The 19,903-nt window shown below is 36.9% G+C and overlaps 1 protein-coding gene across 2 annotated transcripts in view; it reads left to right on the top strand.

The window, feature by feature from the left end:
* The first annotated feature begins 3,557 nt into the window (after positions 1-3,557).
* The window catches only part of NOL10 (nucleolar protein 10), a 49,017-nt gene continuing 32,671 nt past the window's right edge, over positions 3,558-19,903 (top strand). For both annotated transcript variants that reach the window (XM_084283511.1, XM_084283510.1), the window contains exons 1-12: positions 3,558-3,652; positions 4,140-4,185; positions 5,504-5,602; positions 6,478-6,555; positions 8,293-8,330; positions 10,055-10,191; positions 10,855-10,920; positions 12,406-12,466; positions 12,980-13,065; positions 13,431-13,509; positions 14,559-14,708; positions 17,016-17,082. In XM_084283511.1, the coding sequence (XP_084139637.1) occupies positions 3,587-3,652; positions 4,140-4,185; positions 5,504-5,602; positions 6,478-6,555; positions 8,293-8,330; positions 10,055-10,191; positions 10,855-10,920; positions 12,406-12,466; positions 12,980-13,065; positions 13,431-13,509; positions 14,559-14,708; positions 17,016-17,082 (973 nt within the window). In that variant the 5' untranslated portion in view covers positions 3,558-3,586. The remainder of the gene's footprint in view (positions 3,653-4,139; positions 4,186-5,503; positions 5,603-6,477; positions 6,556-8,292; positions 8,331-10,054; positions 10,192-10,854; positions 10,921-12,405; positions 12,467-12,979; positions 13,066-13,430; positions 13,510-14,558; positions 14,709-17,015; positions 17,083-19,903) is intronic.

Raw genomic sequence — 19,903 nt, 5'->3', positions numbered from 1 at the left:
TCTTTTTAACATTTTTAGTGGTATATAAAAAGAAATATTTGTGTGGAGGAGGAGAGTCTTTACTAACAGCTTTCCAAAAAGAAACACAAAGACTTGCAGTTGAAATAGCCACCGTTTCACTTTGTCTGCTTGCTTCTTTGGTTTATTCTTTTTCCTGTCCAGGGAAATTAAAAATTCACTGTTCATGATTGTGATTATTCTAGCTCTTTACAAACATGGTGTTCCCTAGGGCACGGCAAAAGGACTTTAGTGAAGTTATTAAAAAAAAAAAAAAAAAAAAAAAAGCCATGTCTGTCATTTAAATAAACTGATTTAAAAAAAAAATAATCTTTTTTTGTTGTTGTTTCTTTAGACTGTACATTTAATTTTAATAATGAAAACTAGTTAGTTCAGGTATGTACATCCTATACTATCCTGTACAACCTACAGAATAGTGGTCTGAAAGGTGTAAAAGTGTAGTAAACCACATCATCTGGGTAAGGCAGTTCTTCAGCCCCTTCCCATTTCAAACCAAGTACAGAGCTTGCATTGGATCCTAGCTGTAGTCTCAAGCCACAGGAATGTTTTGCATGATTAATTTTAGAAAAGCTATATTCTCATAAGCTTCTTAAGGTTAGAATTGTGTCAGCTGACACCAGTGCTAACAGATGAGAAATGCTGTTTGCTGTAGTGGTGTTAGCTTTTGAGGATACTTCTGTATGCATGGATATTATAGTGAATAAGGTAACATCCAAGCTGAAGGGTTGTCAGATTTATGGATTCTACAGTTCAAGCTATTTTATTCCTAAATGTTTCTGTTGTAGCAATGTCACTTTTTTGTTTCTTATAGTTCCACATTCGCCTTGGTTCCTTTTATTATAATGAAAAATATTATGCTACTTATTGATTTGGTAGGAAATTTTCAAGGAAACATGATATTAATGCCTAAGCAAAATAGAACTGAATGTCTTATATTATCACTTTTTCCACTTTTATTCTGACTTCTTAATCTCCCCCCACCCTCCATTATAAATTTTTCAGTTCTGGATGAAGCAGCAGTGAAGGTGGTGGAAGGAAGGATCACACAGCAACATAGCTCCTACCACGGGATGTAGGAGTGTGCTGCATACCGCTGCTAACACGGCTATGGCAGCTCCTGTGTCCCCTGCCATTTCCCTAGCTCGGACTGTGTGCTGTGCCATGTGACCTCAAAGCCACTTCATTCCCTTGTGATCATCATGTGTCTTTCTGTTCCTTTCGATCCATCAATGCAAGGAAGCTTTGTGTGACTTTGCCTTTCTCTATGTTTATGAGTACTTCTTCATATGTCACACTAGTGTGCAAAACACAGCCTCCAAATAGTCGTTAAAAGCATTAATACCTTATTTGAAATATCTCCCCAGACAAATTTCTCTAACAGGTAATCAAACTTAATTACCTAGACAGTTATGACATTGATCTTAATGGAAAAGCTTATGTTTTGTCTTGCAAAACAGCAACCACAGAGCTGTTGTTCTCTATAAAACAATTTATACAGCTACTATATACATTACCTGCATAGTCTTCCAGTAATGTCTTTTTTTTTTTTTTTTTCCTCTGCTTAAAAAGAATCTTTTAAAATCTTATTTCCTAGTCCTGCAAGTGTATTACAGTAGTAATGTATTTAAATTAGTCTCAAATATCTCAGTGAAGGAACTCTTAAAATGACTTGATAGTAGATAGTAAAATACTGTTATTTAAATGAAAACATTTTCACTTATTTTAGGATTAACATGCAAAATATTTCTCTATCATAATTCCTTAGCTCTATGCATTTATATACGGAATGGATATTGTCTAGTTACCAATAAAATAAGCAAAGATCCCTTTCAGTTTGCTTATCACAATAACATTCCAGAACACCACTGTATCTTGTATGTCACAAGGTAATGTCCACAATAGATTTTGAAACCAGAAAAGAAGAGAAAAACAACAACAAAACAAACAAACAAACAAAAGGCAACCAAGAGAAATTATTTGCTCCTAGTTGAAAGCATTCTCTCACACCTATTTGCAGTCAGCACACCTAACTACTCACCTATATTAATTGAACTAAAAATCTGAAAGTATATGATTACTACATACAAGAAAGATTCATTGTACATATGAAACAAAAAGTTTAATCAAAGCTTCAACCGCATCATTCAGATTTTGATTTTTTTGAACTTATCTGTAACACACAGATCTGCTGCTCCAAAATTATCTGGACTGAAACTTTAATAGTCCACATTCTAGTTGATCTTTTACCTTTAAACTTTATTAAATGTCTCAAATGTGTGACCGGCCATGCTCAGATTTATCAGCTAGTGATGGTCTAAGTTATTAGACAGTAGAACCTAGAAAGAAGATTGAGCTCACCCCGAAGTAGACACCTGGTGGCTAACGTGCCACATTGCTCCTCAGGCATCATTAACTGCACTCACTAGGGATGAGTCAGGTGTGAGCTTCTAGTGCCATTTGAGATGTCCTTGCACGACCTGCCTGGCCTCCAGCTCATGCTGCAAAGGGCATGGGATTTCCATAGGTCTTGTGCCAACACTATCTAGGTGTCTTGGATACCATGCGGCATCTCAAATGCCTTTAGACAACCCACATTTAAGAAGACTTAGCTCTCTGAAGACTATGAAGACTTGAAGATTTATGAAGACGTGAAGTCTATGAAGACTTAGCTCTCTGAAGCAGGAGCTTAGCACCCACACAAACACCTATATTTTGGTGTGTTGATCTTGTGTGAATCTCAGCTGTAAGACCCTCTAATGATATGAAGCAGAAGAGTTCCTTCTAGTCATGAAATTGGTACTGTCGTTGAAATACATCATCCAGGGAATATCATACAAAAGATTTATTTGACACAGCTTCAGTTTATAACTTGTAGCAGAATTATGCATTGTTGTGACACAAACTCAGTTGTTGCAACTTGTAGCAGAATTGTGTTGTTGTGATACAAGCTCAGTTGTGATTTTGTTTCTAGAAAATATACAAATTAGATACATATAATTTCTGTCTTAGTTGTTCTTGTAAACTAAAATAGGAATGGTAGGACGTTTGCGTGTCCAGTCTTATTCAGACGGTGATGGTACAAAGCACTAACAATTTTTTATTTTATTTTATTTTTATGTTTGCTGGCAAGATGCTGCTCAACCAAATTCTGATTGATTGATTTTCATCGACAGTGGGCAGGGTTCGCTGTAGGGCAAGAAAATCAACCTCCTCAGCCGCGTCTGCACAGGCTGCTCCTACCTCTGCCATTTGGCTGTGAGGAATGGCCACACTTCGGGCAGACAGCAGGCGCTAAGCGTTAAGGTTATAAAATGGGATTTTGCCTAACACCTCCCTCACCCAGTGACAACTTATCTACACCTCGGGGCGGGCTGTGAACGTCCCCAGTCCCCCTCTACGAGCTGTGGCGCAGCACAGCCGCCACACTACACCACACCACACCACCCCCGTCCCCTCAGCAGCGTCCGCCTCACGGCGCACTGCTGCCGGGTTAAAGCGGCAGCCCGGAAAGCCAGCCGCTTTCCGCTTCCCCTCCAGCCGGGAGGAAGAGGCGTGCGAGGCCGTCGCCATGCAGGTCTCTAGCCTCAACGAGGTGAAGATCTACAGCCTGAGCGCCGGCAGGAGCCTCCCGGAGGTGAGCGAGGGGCCGCTCCCCAGGGGCCGCCCCGCCGCGGGCAGGGCTGCGCTCGCCGCCCGCCGTGAGGGGGCCGAGGCCCGCTGTGACCCCTCGAGCTGCTGGCCCCCGTGCTGCGGAAATATTTGGGGTGATGTTTCGTCCTAAAGCGGCTCGCAAGCCTGGCCTGACCCTCTTGTGTGGAACGGAGAGGATGTGTAGCTGAAAAACGGTTTTAAATGTTTCATGTGTTAAAGTACAGTTTGAACACGTGTGGCTCTCACTTTAGGTGTGCTGTTCTACAGCCTCTAAAACACTGGTTTTTAAAGTGTCTTTAGTAATGATTAAACTTACTACTAGATTTTTTTAATATAGTTAAAAAAAAACAAAGCCTCATGTTCCAGACAGATCCTAAACTTCCTACTTTTTCCAATGTGATAGGCTTTAATAGTTCTCTGTGCCCATTACATGTGATAAACTTAACAGTGATTTACGTGTTTCTGTACAGTGGCTCTCGGACAGGAAGAAAAGAGCGTTACAGAAGAAAGATGTGGGTGAGTTTCTCCATCACTTGGTCCTCAGCAGTACGAGGTGGCACATAAATGCCATGCAAGGCCAGAAGCAGGCAGTTAACAAATACAGGACATTCATGCAGAGCTCATTTTAATCAGTGCAAATATAAAGCTATAGGTAATGTTAGAAGGCCATACTTCAGCATCCTATGTAGTACTGTGTGAATAGAGCATTACTGCTATTGTTTTACATTTCTGGCATTAAATATTGAGAGATTGTAGAGATACATGGAATGTGATGGATGCATTCCATGTATAGTTCATGATAACCTCCGACTATATGCTCCTTTATGCATTTTATTAGAGTGCAGGAACTTCGTCGTTTTAGGCTAAACTTGTTATATGGAATATTGTTATGTCATATTATTATCTGGAATATTGTGTCCAGTTCTGGGCCCCTCAGCTCAAGAAGGAGAGGGAACTGCTTGAGACAGTCCAGCACAGAGCCATGAGGATGATTAAGGGAACAGAACATCTCTCCCTTATGAGGAAAGGCTGAGGGAGCTGGGTCTCTTTAGCTTGGAGAAGAGAAGACAGAGGGGTGATATTATTTATGTTTATAAATATGTAAAGAGTGAGCATCAGGGGGATGGAGCCAGGCTCTTCTCAGTGACATCTGATGATAAGATGAGGGGCAGTGGGTGCAAGCTAGTACACAGGAGGTTTCGCTTAAATGTGAGACGAAACGTTTTTTTTGTTGAGGGTGACAACACTAGAACAGGCTGCCCAGGGGGATTGTCTCCTTCTATGGAGACATTCAAAACTTGCCTGGACCTGTTCCTGTGTGACCTGATATAGGTATTCCTGCTCTGGCAAGGGGATTGGACTAGGTGGCCTTTCAAGGCCCCTTCCAAGCCCTAACATTCTGTGATATGAAGTAAAATATGGCTATTTACATACTGTAAGAAGCATGGTATAAAACAACTAAAAAAAAAATGCATGGGTTTAACACAATGATGGAATGTATTATACAACATCTTTGTTGTGTAGAATGTGTGATACACATTCACTAATATTTTACACAATTTGTAACCTAATTACCATCTCAGAATGTCTGTTGGACACCATGTTTTGCAAGGTGATAGCCTGCTTCTGGGTGTTAGCAAACTTTATAATAAAGTTTACCTGATAGCGTGTGGTAAAGGTGAATATTTAAGTATAATTTAAAAGATCTTGAAAGATATTCCCTGTGTTCAGTGAACTCAATGTGCTTCTAAAAAATCATTGCAGTTTTTGGGACCAATACAATAGTTCTAGCTTTTGAAATAATTTTATGTTTTGATATTTCTTTTCTTTGTAGATATCCGTAGAAGAATTGAACTTATTCAAGACTTTGAAATGCCCACAGTTTGCACAAAGATTAAGGTATCAAGAGATGGACAGTATATTATGGCAGTTGGTGAGTTAACTGAGGGTCCCTCTGTAGCAGAGGCCAAAAGTACTAGAAACTTTTTAATGCAGAATTATTTTAATATTTCAGGTAAAATTGATGGAGTTCACTGCTTTAAATGGAGCTGTGAATAGATTTTGGAAGCCTATTTTTAAGATGTAACACAATGGATGTCTTAATAGTGATGTTGTGAAAGGTTTATTTTTAGAATACAGATACCCTTCTATTTATAATACAGTTGAACACTAAGTTCCAAATTATATAGGATATATCCTAACTTACATATCCAAATTAACATATCCTAACTCACTGATGTGGTTCAGTGGAGGACTTGTTAGTGTTAGGTTAGAGGTTGGACTAGGTGATCTTCGTGGTCTCTTCCAACCTAGATGATTCTGTGATTTTTATTGTGTGTTAATAAACTTGCTTAAATAACTTCTAAACATTGTTGTTTGAGTATTTTTTCTAAAGGATGGAAGGTTATGCTAAATTTTATAACTGTCAGAGCAGGATCCTAACATGAATACTTTAGTCGGATTTAATAGCAGAAGGAGAGTTGATCTTGCAGATTTACTGGAAGATACTACTAAGTACTGTGTGACGCATTCAGTACAAGAATGTACATAGAGAGTACTTTCAGACACCAAAGCAAAAAAAAAACCAACAAACAGGCTTTTTGGAAATATAACCTTAGGGATTGTTTTTCCAGTTGCTGAGGCCTTGTTAAGATGAGAATATTCATAGTTGAGGTGCATTAAAGACTGTATGCATAAGTGTTTTGTTTCTTTGGTGTTTTTTTTTGTTGTTGTTGTTTTTGTTTGATACATACTTTAATGTTATCTTTTTGTTTAAGTGTTTTACTAAAGATCAATTTGTTCTTTCAGGAACTTACAAGCCAAGGATCCGCTGTTATGATACCTATCAGTTATCCCAGAAATTTGAAAGGTGTTTAGATGCTGAAGGTTAGTATAAGCTATGGCTGCTAGTGCATGATGTATTTCATATATAATTCAAGTTGGACTTCAATACAAATTTCTCTCCCTGTGCTGAGGGGACAGATTATATTTCAGAGAAACACAAGAGTTTAGAGTAAAATCTCATCTAGTCTTTATCTCTGTATTTTTCCTTCTTTTTCTATAAAGTTCCTTCCTCTCTTGGAGCTGTATGAAAGGAGTAAGATCTACCCTGAGCCAGTAAGCGTGGGGCTCAGAGAGTGAATGTGGCTGAAGGCTGCTCTGTTTGGGGAGTGCTGTGTGCTTATGATGGTTGGGTAGTGTCCAGTTCTACATCTTTTTTCTTCCCTCTGTGAAACAGAGAATTCTTTCTGAGGGTAGTTTTTTTGGTTGGTTTTTGGTGGATTGGTTGGTCTTCTTTTATTTGTTTTTTTATTTTATTTTATTTTTTATTTTTTTTTTGAAACAAGGCTTAAATGGCAGCATGCGGAAGGCCCTAACTTCACCCTTTTTGGGAGTATTTTGGAGGGAGAACAACTGTGGTGGTGAAAGCGAGGAGTCATCTAGAGGATGAGAAGGGAGAATCTGCTGAAACTTAGGCTAGGAGAGGAGGTAGAGCTGTTGCAGCTTTGAAGCTTGAAGTTTTAGGGTGTATAGTGTTGGAGAAGGATTTTGTTTGTTGTTAAACCAATGGCAGAAGACTAATACAGAGGAAGACCTGAATCTCTACTGAGATTTCCAGAATCTCTACTGAGAATTCCAGATACTGGAATTGCTCTGACTTTGATATGTGATGTAAAAAAAAATAAAATAAAAATGAAAACTGCCTTAATTAGGTCAGGAAAAGAGGAGTAGGGCATGATAATGTTTCCTTAAATGGTGCCTCAGTACTGTAAGGAGTCTAGTAGAGTAAAGAGAAGGTGCTACAGTGTACTATGAGGGGAGACAGTAGGAGAAGCTGGGGAGAGGAAGGTGAGGTAAGAGAGACCCACTTTGAAAGAGAAGTCACTGTAGTAGTAAATTGTTGCAGTTAATTAGAGCTTGAAGTTAATTTTTCTGAACTGGCTTCTACACTGTCAAGTATGTTTAGCTTGAATTGTAGCATAGAGTCACTTCAGGTAATCCTAAATGAGTTACCTCATTTAAATGGAAACAGTTTAGATGAAGCAGCTACTCCCTAATGTTCCTGACCCACCTTATTTAAAACTAGGCAAAGTTCAATATGTTGCGGTCTTCAGCATAGACAGTAGCTATTAAATTTTGGACCCTTTAAGCTTTTTCTGTGGAAGCTGACTCCTTAGAAACGTCAGGTCTGCAGATCTGCATGTTGTACATCTGACCCCACGTTATTTTTTTGTTTTTATTTTTTTTATCATTTTTGACAGTTTACCAAAGATCCATGGACCACATGCTTACTCAAAACCATTTCATTAAACATTCCCCAAGCCAATAAATACATGGCTGAGCATTGTGTTGAGGAACATGTCAAATGTACAAGAATGACTAAAAAGATTACAAGATGCTTCATAGGTTTCTAAAGTTTTCTGAAACTACTTATTATTTTGCAAATAAAGTTATATAATTAAAGATTTTATCACAATGTCTGTATTATGCATTGACACCTGTGGGGAGTACTTATATGACTAAAGGTTAGAATAAGTGTAAATATTTTCAGGATATATGCCAATGTTTGCAAATAAATTTGCTTACTTAGTTAACTTGAAATTCTCTTGCTCTCTCCTCTAGTGGTTACATTTGAGATTTTATCAGATGATTACTCAAAGGTATGTTTAATGTTTTCAATGTATAAATGAGAAAATTGTGTAATATGTCTATTAAAATGTATTTTCATATATAGTAAAGGCAGCCAATCAAGAACTTTTGGAACAGATTTTTTAAAAAAACAAACACAAATCAAACAGGATAAACATTTTTTGTACCTTTTAAAATGTTTTTTGTTTTCTTTACCTCTTTGTATTATAATTTGCCTTACCACTTTTCAAATCTTTTGTCTGCAGTAGAGAAAAGCTTCGTATAACGATCTATCCTATAACCAAACTAATGTGAAAAACATAATTAGTTTCTCTTGTCAGGATAACATTCAGTTATAATCACTTGTGACCGTAGCCCACATACTGTTTGTTTGTTTTTTTTGAGATACAGAATAGCTACCACTGGGTTAGATTGATTTGTTGTAGAAATGATAATTATAAGCATAGGAATGAGGCAAAAACTGGAAGAAAGTAATGTGTTCTTTTATGAACTTCTGTACCAGGAAGGAACAGATGAATTCTTAGAACTGTTAGCCTTTTTCAGGTTCATAGTTATCAATTCAAATTTTGTTCAGGATCCAAAAATTGTGAAACATTGTACCAGATTGCCTCCTCCTCTAAACTTTGCTTTGTTGATTCATCAAGGTGTTATGTGCCAAATGAAATACACAATTTAAGCACATAATTTTGCTGTTTCCATTAGGACAAGACATTTTTAATTTGTCATTGTATTTTTTTTTTTCTTAGAAGAGACCTTAGCATTATTGGTACAGGCTTGTCATAATGAAAATTTTCATTTAATCAGAGGCATTATCATCTAACCTTCTAACTCAGGTCTTCTCAAAGTTTTCCCCTGTGAGTTTTCCAAGAATGTGTGTGAACACAAGTGGATGAAGAAGGTGACTGGTACAGTAGAGTCGCCTCCTGCCTGTCTGTGGGATAAAGTTTCTGGTTGTAAAGACCAAACAGTTATTTGAGAGGCTGAGAAATGTATTCTCAACGTGTTCAGCAGTCTTTTTGACTTATTACTAACAGTAAGGCTTCTGTGTTTTTTGAAACTGAAATTGGTACTGTATTGCAGACTGAAGCCTTGACAACCTTAGCTTCAATTTCATTTTCCTGAAATTTACTAAATAGCTAGAAATAAAATTAATTTCAAGTAGCTGTCTTAATTTTTTAAGCATGGTAAAAAGAGGGAATGGTACTTCATAAAAAATATAAAAAATATTTATTGGTAGGGGACACCTAGAGTTCATTTAATGCTTGAAGCAGGACTTGTGCCAGTAATCTCAAAAACTGCAAGCATTGAGGTTCCACAAATTCACTGAATAAATTGTTGTAATGAGCACTGTGTGGAGAAATGAAAACACATTCTCCCCCGTCTGCTCTCACTAACCTCCTAAGGTATCATTTTGAGGGTTGTTGGCATTTTCACAGTGAGAGCACACTTGGCTCTCATTCATGTTGATAGCCATAAGACCAGTTAACGTCTCAGTGCTTTCCTAAAATTTAGACTTGGACTAAGTCTTAGACTTAGGAGAGAATAATATCTTTGGTAATGGAGCTTTTGCTGTGGTTGGTGAGAATGAAGAAGCACTAGTTAATTCTATTATTTTAATGGAAATTATTTAACTGGGTTATGGCTAGCCTGTGTGAGCTTGGAAAAATCTGAGGTTGTGTTATGAGTTGCTGTCATCTGCTTTGGTATGTTTCAGTTCTTTCTATTTTATTTTCAGATTGTCTTCCTGCAGTGTGACAGATTTGTGGAGTTTCATTCACAACAAGGCCATTACTACAGGACAAGAATACCAAAATTTGGTAGAGATTTCTCTTATCATTATCCATCATGTGACCTGTATTTTGTAGGAGCAAGGTATTGATTACATAGATTGTTTTGTTTCACTTGTTAGGAATGTTTTCCAACAACAGAATGAATATTAAAATACTAGAAAAGTTAAAAATGTTATTGAAAAAGCAGTATTTCTTTCCAAATAGAGATTGTGTATGTAAAAAAAAAAAAAAAAAAAAAAGTATAAGTCTAAGATTAATTTAGTTTTTCATTGTTTTAAGACTTTCATTCCTTTAATGATTTGTTAGCTATTTTGTCAACAAAATTGCAATTCAGTGTACTGTTTTAAAAGTGTTTGACATCTAAGTAAGGAAAATGAGATATAAAACAACCAACATAGCTTTTTCTTACTGTTAGAATAGGAGTAAAACAGTGTTTCACTGTTTCAATGTTTCACATTTCAATCACATGAAATAATTAACAGAATTTGTGAGAAGACAGTAAAAATAAAATTTGTTTCAAACTTTGAAGATCTCATTTTGAGAAGAGCTTTTAGTAATCCAAGCTGTAATGCAAACTGTAGGAAATTTAAGGATGTTAAAAAAGGGATTAATGCATCTTTTCCTGGCAAAAGAGTAGTTGATAGGGTACTGCGGAGTAGTAAATAGCACTGGTGAACGTACATGTTATCCTTTTTTCAGTATTTGTAAGAGAAAGGAATAATTGTGATTTTTTTTTTCTTTGTAGTTCTGAAGTATTCAGGCTAAATCTGGAACAAGGAAGGTTTCTCAACTCCCTGCAAACTGATGCTTCGTAAGTGTCTGTAATGCACCATGTCCGTCTGTCTTCTTTCCACCAGGTGGAACCAAACTCCTAATATGCTCGCCATCTCTACTGTATCTGAATATTCCCAACTATGTTGTAGAGTTGAAAAGAAACATATGCTGAGCCTCAGCTTGACTTTATTTTATGTTCTGTAATTCTTTGTTCAAGTTTTTACATTTTAAAACATTCACAGAAGAAAACTCAATTAAAATTGCTTAATGTAGACACGTAATAGGTATTATATAACTTGATCTTAAGAGCATTTCATTAAAACTTTGCCATTACTGCTCAATTTAGTTGTCATATAGAGATCTGCCCACAGGGTATGTACTTTCTCAGACATGTCTTTGTCCTTCTGCTCTTGGAGTAGCCCAAAGATATTAAATATATATATATATATATATATATATATATAAAAAATATATTTAATATCACCAACATGTGTCTGATACTTTTGAAAACCAGACAGTAGCAGCAGCTGGGCTTCTTTTGTGTGGGGAGAGGCAGATGAGAAGTAGAGACCTGAGAAGATAAAAGTGGCTTGTTGGTGAGCAACAGCTGGTGTTCAGTGGCTAGGAGAGCTTACAGGAAGAAGAGGTATTTGGGCAGGCTCTACTGTATAAACTGAGTAGCAGCAAAAAGAAAAAGGGGTGTGGGGGATAATCCTGGAGCAGGTGAGCTAGGTCATCAAGCATGAAATCTGAATCAGGGAGAAGAAACTTGAAGATGCGAAAAGGCTGTTAGGCAGGGGAATTGGATGAGTTATAGGTGGAGGTCTTGGAATAGGAACACTTGGATTTTTTGGGGGATGAGAAGTATAATCAGAGATATTTGTATTTTGAAAGAATTGTTGGAGAAATAGAGGGCTCCATGTTGAGCTGTTGAGGGAGAAGAGGACGGGCTGTTCATCAGAATATGTTGGAGATGTGTGCTTCTAACTTATGTCATCAGGAAGACCTTCTGATGTAATTGAGTCATTTAAGACTACAGTGAGCAGAGCAATATATAAAGGTGTGGTGGTGGGTGGTGGGCATGGGCAGAGGATTGTAGAATCATTCGGGTTTGAAAGAACCTGAGTCTTAAGTCCCCTACTCAAGACTTGGTCAACACTGAATTGAAATGAGTTTGCCCACAAGGTCTTGAAAGCTCCGAGTATAGAAATTCCAGAGCTTCTTTTGGCAGCTCATTCCAATAGTTAATTATCCTCAAGGCATAAAAAATATTATCTTCACATCCAGTTGGAACCTCACCCATCTCAAGTTATCAGCACTGTCTCTGATTTTTGCTGATAGCTCAGAATTCTTGATAAACTCCTCTTAAGTATGAGAATCTGTTATTAGGTTGCCATCCGCACATGTACTCCCTCCTCCCCCCACCGCTTTTGCTTCTCCGGGCTAAACAATATGTGATTACAGAAATCTTTCTAGTTACATTATTCTGAGGTCATTAAACTTACTTATTTTTCTGTTTTAGAGAGAATAATGTCTGTGACATAAATCCTGTACACTTCTTGTTTGCTACAGGGACAGCTGAGGTAAATGTTTGCATTCCTTTTATTAAAAGGGCAGCAGTGTTTGTATCTCTTTAATATTAGTTTGCATGAGGATAAGAAGAAATCACAACAGGAACCTACGTAATTAATTTGATCTCATTTGCTGCGTTAAGTATAGATCTGTTAAACAAGATGACTTTTTAGAGTGTGGTGAAGGTACAATTTCGGAACTGTCTTCATTGCTGAGATGCGTGAGATTTTGCAGATGAGGAAAAAATAGCTTTGTCTTGCTTAAGAATATAGCTACCTGTAGAAATTGGCTAGCCTCTGTACCCAGTTAATATGGGGAAATTTAGCATTAATCATTTTCATTCAGATCACATTTGTTTAAATGCATATAAGCTCCATATATTTAATCTGTGTTTATTAGTACAACTCATGTCAAACTAGGAAATTTGATTAATTATTCATAGATGAAATAATTTGTAATTTTATTTAAACACAATATCAGGTATTTGTTGCATAAGCTTGAAATATATTTTCTGATCTGTTCAGGGTAAAGTGGAATGCTGGGATCCAAGAACTAGAAATCGAGTTGGGCTGCTGGATTGTGCTTTAAGCAGTGTGACAGCAGATACAGAGTGAGTAAAGGCTACCTTTCAAAGTGCATTCTTCTATTTCTTATTTTTTGTGTGTGTGTGTTTGTTGTTTTTTTTGTTTTTTTTTTTTTAAGTTTTGCTTTTAGAAACCGTTCCCATTTTGCATCAGAATCTCTCATAGTGTGAATAGAGGGTTTTTTTAGTCACAAAGAAACTGAGCTATTACTGCTCAGATCAATAACTAATTTTCTGTGCAAGTTGTGAATGGAAACAATTTCGCTTCTTGAAGTAGTATTTGAGTGGTATCTATAAATTAATTTACAGATACTACTTTAGCTATTTTTAACATTTAAAGTATTTGCATCCTTACGGGTAGAATGTCTAACTGTAAGCATTGTGCTTTGCAGGATAGATTGTTTACCATCTATTTCGGCGCTGAAATTTAATGGAGCTTTGAAAATGGCTGTTGGAACGTCTACTGGGCAGGTAGACTGAACTTTTTCTGCAACAGTTCTTATAAGATCCTTTTCTTGCAGTTGCCAGTCCAGGTCTCTTGTACGTTGAGTGCACTTAATGCAATATAGATATACAATAAGATAAGTATTTCTAAGACCATAAATTACACGTGTAGAGCAGCAATAGTCATTGGCAAAATTAATTTGCAGTTTAACAGATTATCTTGTTCTTTAGAATTACCGTAGGGTTGGCTTAAAATCATCACAACCTCCAACCTAGGTAACTTCGAATTCTGCAGTTTTCTTAAGACTTAACAGTCAATTATGTGAGGAAGTTACAGCTTTTTTTTTTTTTTTTTTTTTTTTTAGACTCTGCCAGTGCCATCTCAATGCAAAATATATGCTGTATCTTGATGATGGCTGCAGAAGCAGAATTAATTGTCTTTCAACTACTGTTTTTCCCCCAAATTATTAGTATTCATACTTGGCATATGAAAGATTTGAGGTCTTTCTCAAGTTGCAAAGGAAATTTTTGAGATAAAAACACAGGTTTCTGAAAGATGGCCTGTACTCTCCATTTCACTCAAAAGAATAATTGCATTCTGTGGTGTTTTCCTGAGTGAAAGTGATACTCACAAAATCTAGAAGGGCATCTGAAAATTTTAATCTTGTGAGTAAGAATAACACAATAATCTAAAAGTGAAATACAAGTAATTAAGAAATACTAAGAGTCTTGAAAAGAGTCATTTTTTTCAATTTTAATTTCAATAAAAATTAAAAAGACTTTAGAAAGATGGCAAATTCTTGAGTTCGTATTTAATTTTTCTAGACTGAAGTATTTCATAGTTAAAATATATTGTCAGAATAAGCAGGGCTCGCTTAATAAGTCATTTTCAGAACTTGAAATGATTTCTTTTATGGAGATCCTGTCCATGTTTTTAAACAAACAAGCAAACAAATCTCATTTGTTTTTCTCATCTCAAGATGTCTCATCTCAAAAACATTAGTTAAGGCCTAGTGTGTGTGATTTCCTCTTGATTTTATAATATTGTAAGTTTAATCTGTCTCTTATTCTTCAAGGTTTTATTATATGACCTCCGGTCTAATAATCCATTAATAGTCAAAGATCACCAATATGGCCTGCCTATAAAGTCAATTGAGTTTCAGCATCAGTTGGATTTAATTATCTCTGCAGATTCTCGAATCATAAAAATGTGGAACAAAGATACAGTAAGTATTTCTCTGCTGCTGCATTCAGATTTTTTCACTTTTTTTCTTCTGCAACTTGAATAATGAGGCTGAAATTGAGGGTGGGAAGCTGGGTTTTTAATGTGTCCTAATTTACATAGCATTTGGCCTTGTCTGGCTAAAAAAGCTGGTATCTGGGAAGGTATTCAATAGCCTGTCAGGTGTAAAGATATACAAACATCTAAAAAACCAAAAACAACAACAACAAAAAACTATATATCTGCTTAAGATGCTTCTTTCAATAGAGGGACTTAAACACAAAGTATCTTAGCCATTGCTCTAGTCTGTATGTTTCTCAGTGTGCTTAGAAACATCTGATTCTGACTTTTCATCAGAGGTCATTCCAGTTCTCTGCTCAAAAAAGGGCAACTTCAAAGGTAGATCAGTTTATGAACTGTTAAAATCAGGTCCCGCTTGTTTTCACATAAAATTATTTAAATTTTGTATCTAGGCATAAAACCTGCTTCAAATTACAATGTTTATTAAGATGTATTAATGGATTATGTTGCAATAAACAATATCTTTATCCCTGTCTTTTGCACCTATAAGTGAAGTTGCGATCTGATTAAGACTTTCTTTTCTTACCTTATGCTATTCTTGTCCCCCATCAATGCAGCTTGCACAAGATATGTTACCCTATACATTCATAGTAATACCACTGTAATTTGGTCTGGTCTAAGGGACTATCATTAATCATTCTAGTCCCAAAAACTTGCTCCATTCTCTATCTATGATTTTCTAGCTGTGTAATGTAACAGTAACATATCAGGAGCAGTTATAGTAGTTTAGAGGCATTTATTTTCTAACTATTTCAGGCAGTCATTTCTCTATTGTTGTATTTCTTCATGAACTTTCAACAGCCTCTTTTTCTGAGATCGCAAGCAGTTTTTTTGTAAGCTTTTCTTCAGTTACTTTTTATTGTTTTAAAGGGCAAATAAATTATTGGTTATTATTTAAAACATCTGCAGTGGCCTCTCTTCATTTTCCTAGGTATAGATATTTTCCTCTCTGAGAATGAAACACTAAGGTTTGTCAGGTGGCCTGTGCAGTGGGAAAAGGGAGGGTTTCTTACTGCTGGAAGGCAAAGATAGCTTTGGACTCCTTCCTAGAGTATGTTCCAGCTGGCTCCACCTCTCCCAGATGTTGGTTCTTGACTATCTCTGGCTGGGAACCAACTGCAGAGGCAGACTGTGGGGTGGAGAGCATATGGCTTTGATACCAGAATAGCCCCATGCTGAGACGTGCCTTGGGGTGGGGAGTATGAGGCTTTTGTCTGCTAAGACTGGCGTGGGGGAGGACTCTTATTAATCATCGGGGAGAGACCAGAGGTGGGTGGGGTAACAGCATATAACTGGGAGGGAAAGGAAGGGCCCAGAAAGGTAGGTGGGATTGCTGCAGGGAAAGAGAAAAGAGGAATAGGATGAAAATTTGCTCTGTTCCTGTCCCTCATTTAGAACCGTGTAGGCATGTACTCTCATGCTTCGGATTCTGTGGCCCAGTTGTTAGACACACTTCTTTAACTGGCTGTCTTGCATCTTGGCTTACAAGAGCACCTGTATTTTGTCTGGGTTTTTCAGACTCTGTTCCAATTCTTAAGTTTTTTAAATATGTTTCTTGCTTATACCGTGTTCTTAAATAACCATTAAAACTTCATTTCTGATCTAAGCTACATCCCAGTGGATGCTTACATTATTTTTATATAATTTTGTGTTTAGACCTCTTTAATACTCAGTTTGTAATTTACAAATAAAGTGCTGAGCCATATTTCATTTTAGGTAGACATGGGCAGGGTGGAAGAACCAAGCTCCAGAATGAAACTCCACTCCCCATCCATCATTTCAGCTAATGTACTTAACAAAATGGAATTACTTAAAACTACCGCATTCAGACTTGAACAAAATGAGGGTTACACTGGCAATGTACCACGAACTTATGGACCTCATCCTCCTTTTACATAAAATAAAATAAAATGAAGCTGAACTGACTTGAATTTTCAACACAGAAGTGTAAGCCAAGAAATCAGAGGTGCCACAGTACATTGCTGTGTCCTTGATAAGCAGTAGACAACACTCCCTTGTAAGAGATCTGATAGGAGACAGAACACAGTACAAGGTTTCTATGTTATGATCAGATGCTTTAATAACATTTTATTGTTCTGCAAAATCTCTGCCATCTTGATACCATCATATTTCTTAGCTTCTGTAATGGCTATTCATAATGTTTATATTTACTAAATTTAATTACATTGTTTGGAATTCTTTATAATCTATTATCTTCCTTCAATTACAGGGGAAGATTTTTACTTCAATGGAGCCAGAATATGACATCAATGATGTCTGTCTTTATCCAAATTCAGGTACATTAGATATATTAATGTCTTATTAAGTTCAAAAGGGAAAGCGTGTGTTAACCCAAACTGTGGCTTTTTTATTTAGGCGATGCAAATTAAGTCTACTTTTCTCCTTATGACAGAACTAAGAAAAACGGTTACATGCTATTTAGCGTCATTGGTTCCTCTTCATCTTTATTAAATCGAAGACCTTTGCAGTTGGAAGCTGTTGTGCTGTCACTTGAGTGATTGACCTCTTCTGCCCTTTCAAATATCTGAAGTCATTCATAAGAGAAGGAATTTTGGCCTTTTGTCTAGGCTAAGCTCCAGATCAGTTAGAGCTTGCTTTCTAGAGATAGGAAAAAACCTCTTTACAATGAGTTTACAAATTTTTACAAATGTTTATGGCCATTTGATCTTTCCTGTTTTTTAGTTATAGTACTTACTGTGCCCTGGTTAAGCTGCAATGCTTTTATGTGTAAGTGTAGAATTCTAAATGCACAGATCTGCGTGCTTTTTTTCTTTTTTTTGACTTCTCAAATTTGGTGTGTATTGTAATACCATGTATTGAGGTCAAAAAAGAGGTCCACTTTTAACTAGTTTCCAGATCCTACTTAGTGAGGAAAAAATACTTCACACAGTAGTGGTTGTATTGTATAAAATATTTTTGCGTGTACTGCACTAAACTTTTAGCTTTTAGTTGCTTAGTTCTTAAGGAGTATACAACACCCATTTCCTGTTTAGAAAGCAGCACCAAATAAGATGAAAGAAAAATTAGGGCCTTTAAGATGTCAGAGGACAAAATTCTTGATCAGAGAATGCCTGTGTTGCACTCTGCTATTATCTTAATTTCAGAGAGGTAGCAGTGAAGACAGAGCGACTTACACTTTGATTCATACCAGCAGCTCAATTTCAAGATTGTAGATAAGTGAGATTTCTAACGAGTTAAAACTTATCTTGTCTTTTCTGCCAACTTCAGTTAAGAATGTCTTTTTTTTTTTTTTTTCTTTGGTAAGATGAGATCTTAAATACTAAGTTCTGCTGAGAAGGTAAGCCTTTTTGACTTTATGCAGCAGCAGCAACGTAAGGGTCTGCAGGATCTTGGTGAAATTACTAGCCCCTTTCCATGCTGCTCAGATTTACCCCTTTGAAAAAGAATAGTCTTCCAGTACTTAGCAATTGGACTGTTTTTTTTTTGTTTGTTTGTTTGTTTTTTTCCTGAGCCTTCAATAGTGTATCAATAGCAATCTAATATATTTGTTTTTCCCAGATTAATGTGCCAGAAATACTTTAGGCAAAAAATTGAAGCCTGCCAAAGAGGGAGCTTACAGCATGGCGCTGAGGGTGCATCTTGTGTGCTCTGATTGTACACGAGTTCTTCTGGGGGTGTTGGAGAGCAGCTGTAGTAACAGTGTGGGCTGTGCAACACGGGTACCCAAACCTGGTCCTCCCTCTTCCACAGAGGCCCCAGGAAGAGCACTACAGAAAAAGGTCATTGAAGTGAATTACATTTAGCATCTCATCCAGGTTTCACCTTTGAGCTTAGCAATTTGATCCAAATGAGTCCTGGAGTGAATGAACATTCATGCGGTGTTAATAACGAAGGGATCATGGCATGGAGGGAAAGACAACTAAGTTATCTAGAATCTTAGCAAAATTTAGAAGGGACTTCTGGGGCTTGTATGTTCTCTGCTCAATGCAAGGCCAATTTTGAAGTTAGATCCTACTTCAAAGTCTGGTCAGGTTGCTCAGGTCATAACCAGCCAAGTTTAAATATCTATAAGGATGGATGTTACACAACTGTGGATGTTCTACAGTCTCTGTGGTATGTAGATTTTCCTCAAGTGCTGATTTGGGCTTAAATGATTTTTGTGCGACTGCAGGAAGAATCTCATAACATAAAGAATTAAATGCACCTGTCTATTTAAAGTTGCTTATGGGACATTGGTTTTCTGTGTGTCTGATCCCAGTCATGTGGACTCTGCATTCCAGTTCTGTATTCCTTTATAAGTCAGTTTTGATTTTTGTTCTTTCTTCTCTGACCATGTCTAAAGGGAGAGCAGTTTAGAGGTCTTTTGTTAAGAGCTGTTGTGGGATGAAAATTAGGTTGTATTTATAACCCAGTGAAGGCAGAGGGTGAAAAACTTGAGGGTGTTTCAGTGAAAACGAAGAGATTTAAGGTGAGAGGTGGTGCACTTCATGTTTATGATAAATACTGTTTCTACAAAATTTAAGATGCCTCATGCACACTTAGAATGTAAAGAATAATTACATCTGAACATCTGAAAATCAGAAAATACTTCCAGTAATACCAATGTTGCAGCTGAGGAAAGCAGGAAAGGAAATAGCATTTAATTGATAGTATGGGTGTCGGTCAGTGTTGTCACTGGGATCTCAGCACTCAGGGCACCCTGGGATGTTCAGAAGCTGGCGTGGCACAGCAAATCCCAAGACCTTTGCCCAGTCTATGCTCAGACTTCATGTGAAACTACTGCTCAGAAAGCCTGTACCCTAATCTTTCCCTTACGCTCTTTCATTCACTTAAAACAGCTCTGCTGTTCATCACTGCATGGAACAAAACACTTCTTCCAACTTTATTTCACTGATGTGGGTCAAAATTCAGAAGTTGATTCATGAAAATCACCCAGGTCTTGTTTCAGACTTAAGGAGAATAATGTCAGAAATGTCACGAAGCAGAAGTCATTAAGCCTACATTTAGAAAGCAGTTTTCCCCTAAGGAAAAGCTATCTAGTACATGCAGATATTTTACTTTTACATCTTGTATTTATAATTTTATTCGAATAGTTGTAATATTCCAGTTTTGTTTTAAAAAACAAAGTAGCTGCTA

The sequence above is a fragment of the Netta rufina genome (assembly GCF_964035555.1).
Source record: "Netta rufina genome assembly, chromosome: 3".
NCBI classification, from domain to species: domain Eukaryota; kingdom Metazoa; phylum Chordata; class Aves; order Anseriformes; family Anatidae; genus Netta; species Netta rufina.
Note: the sequence above shows the minus strand (reverse complement) of the source record. Positions and strands in the feature narration are given on the sequence as shown.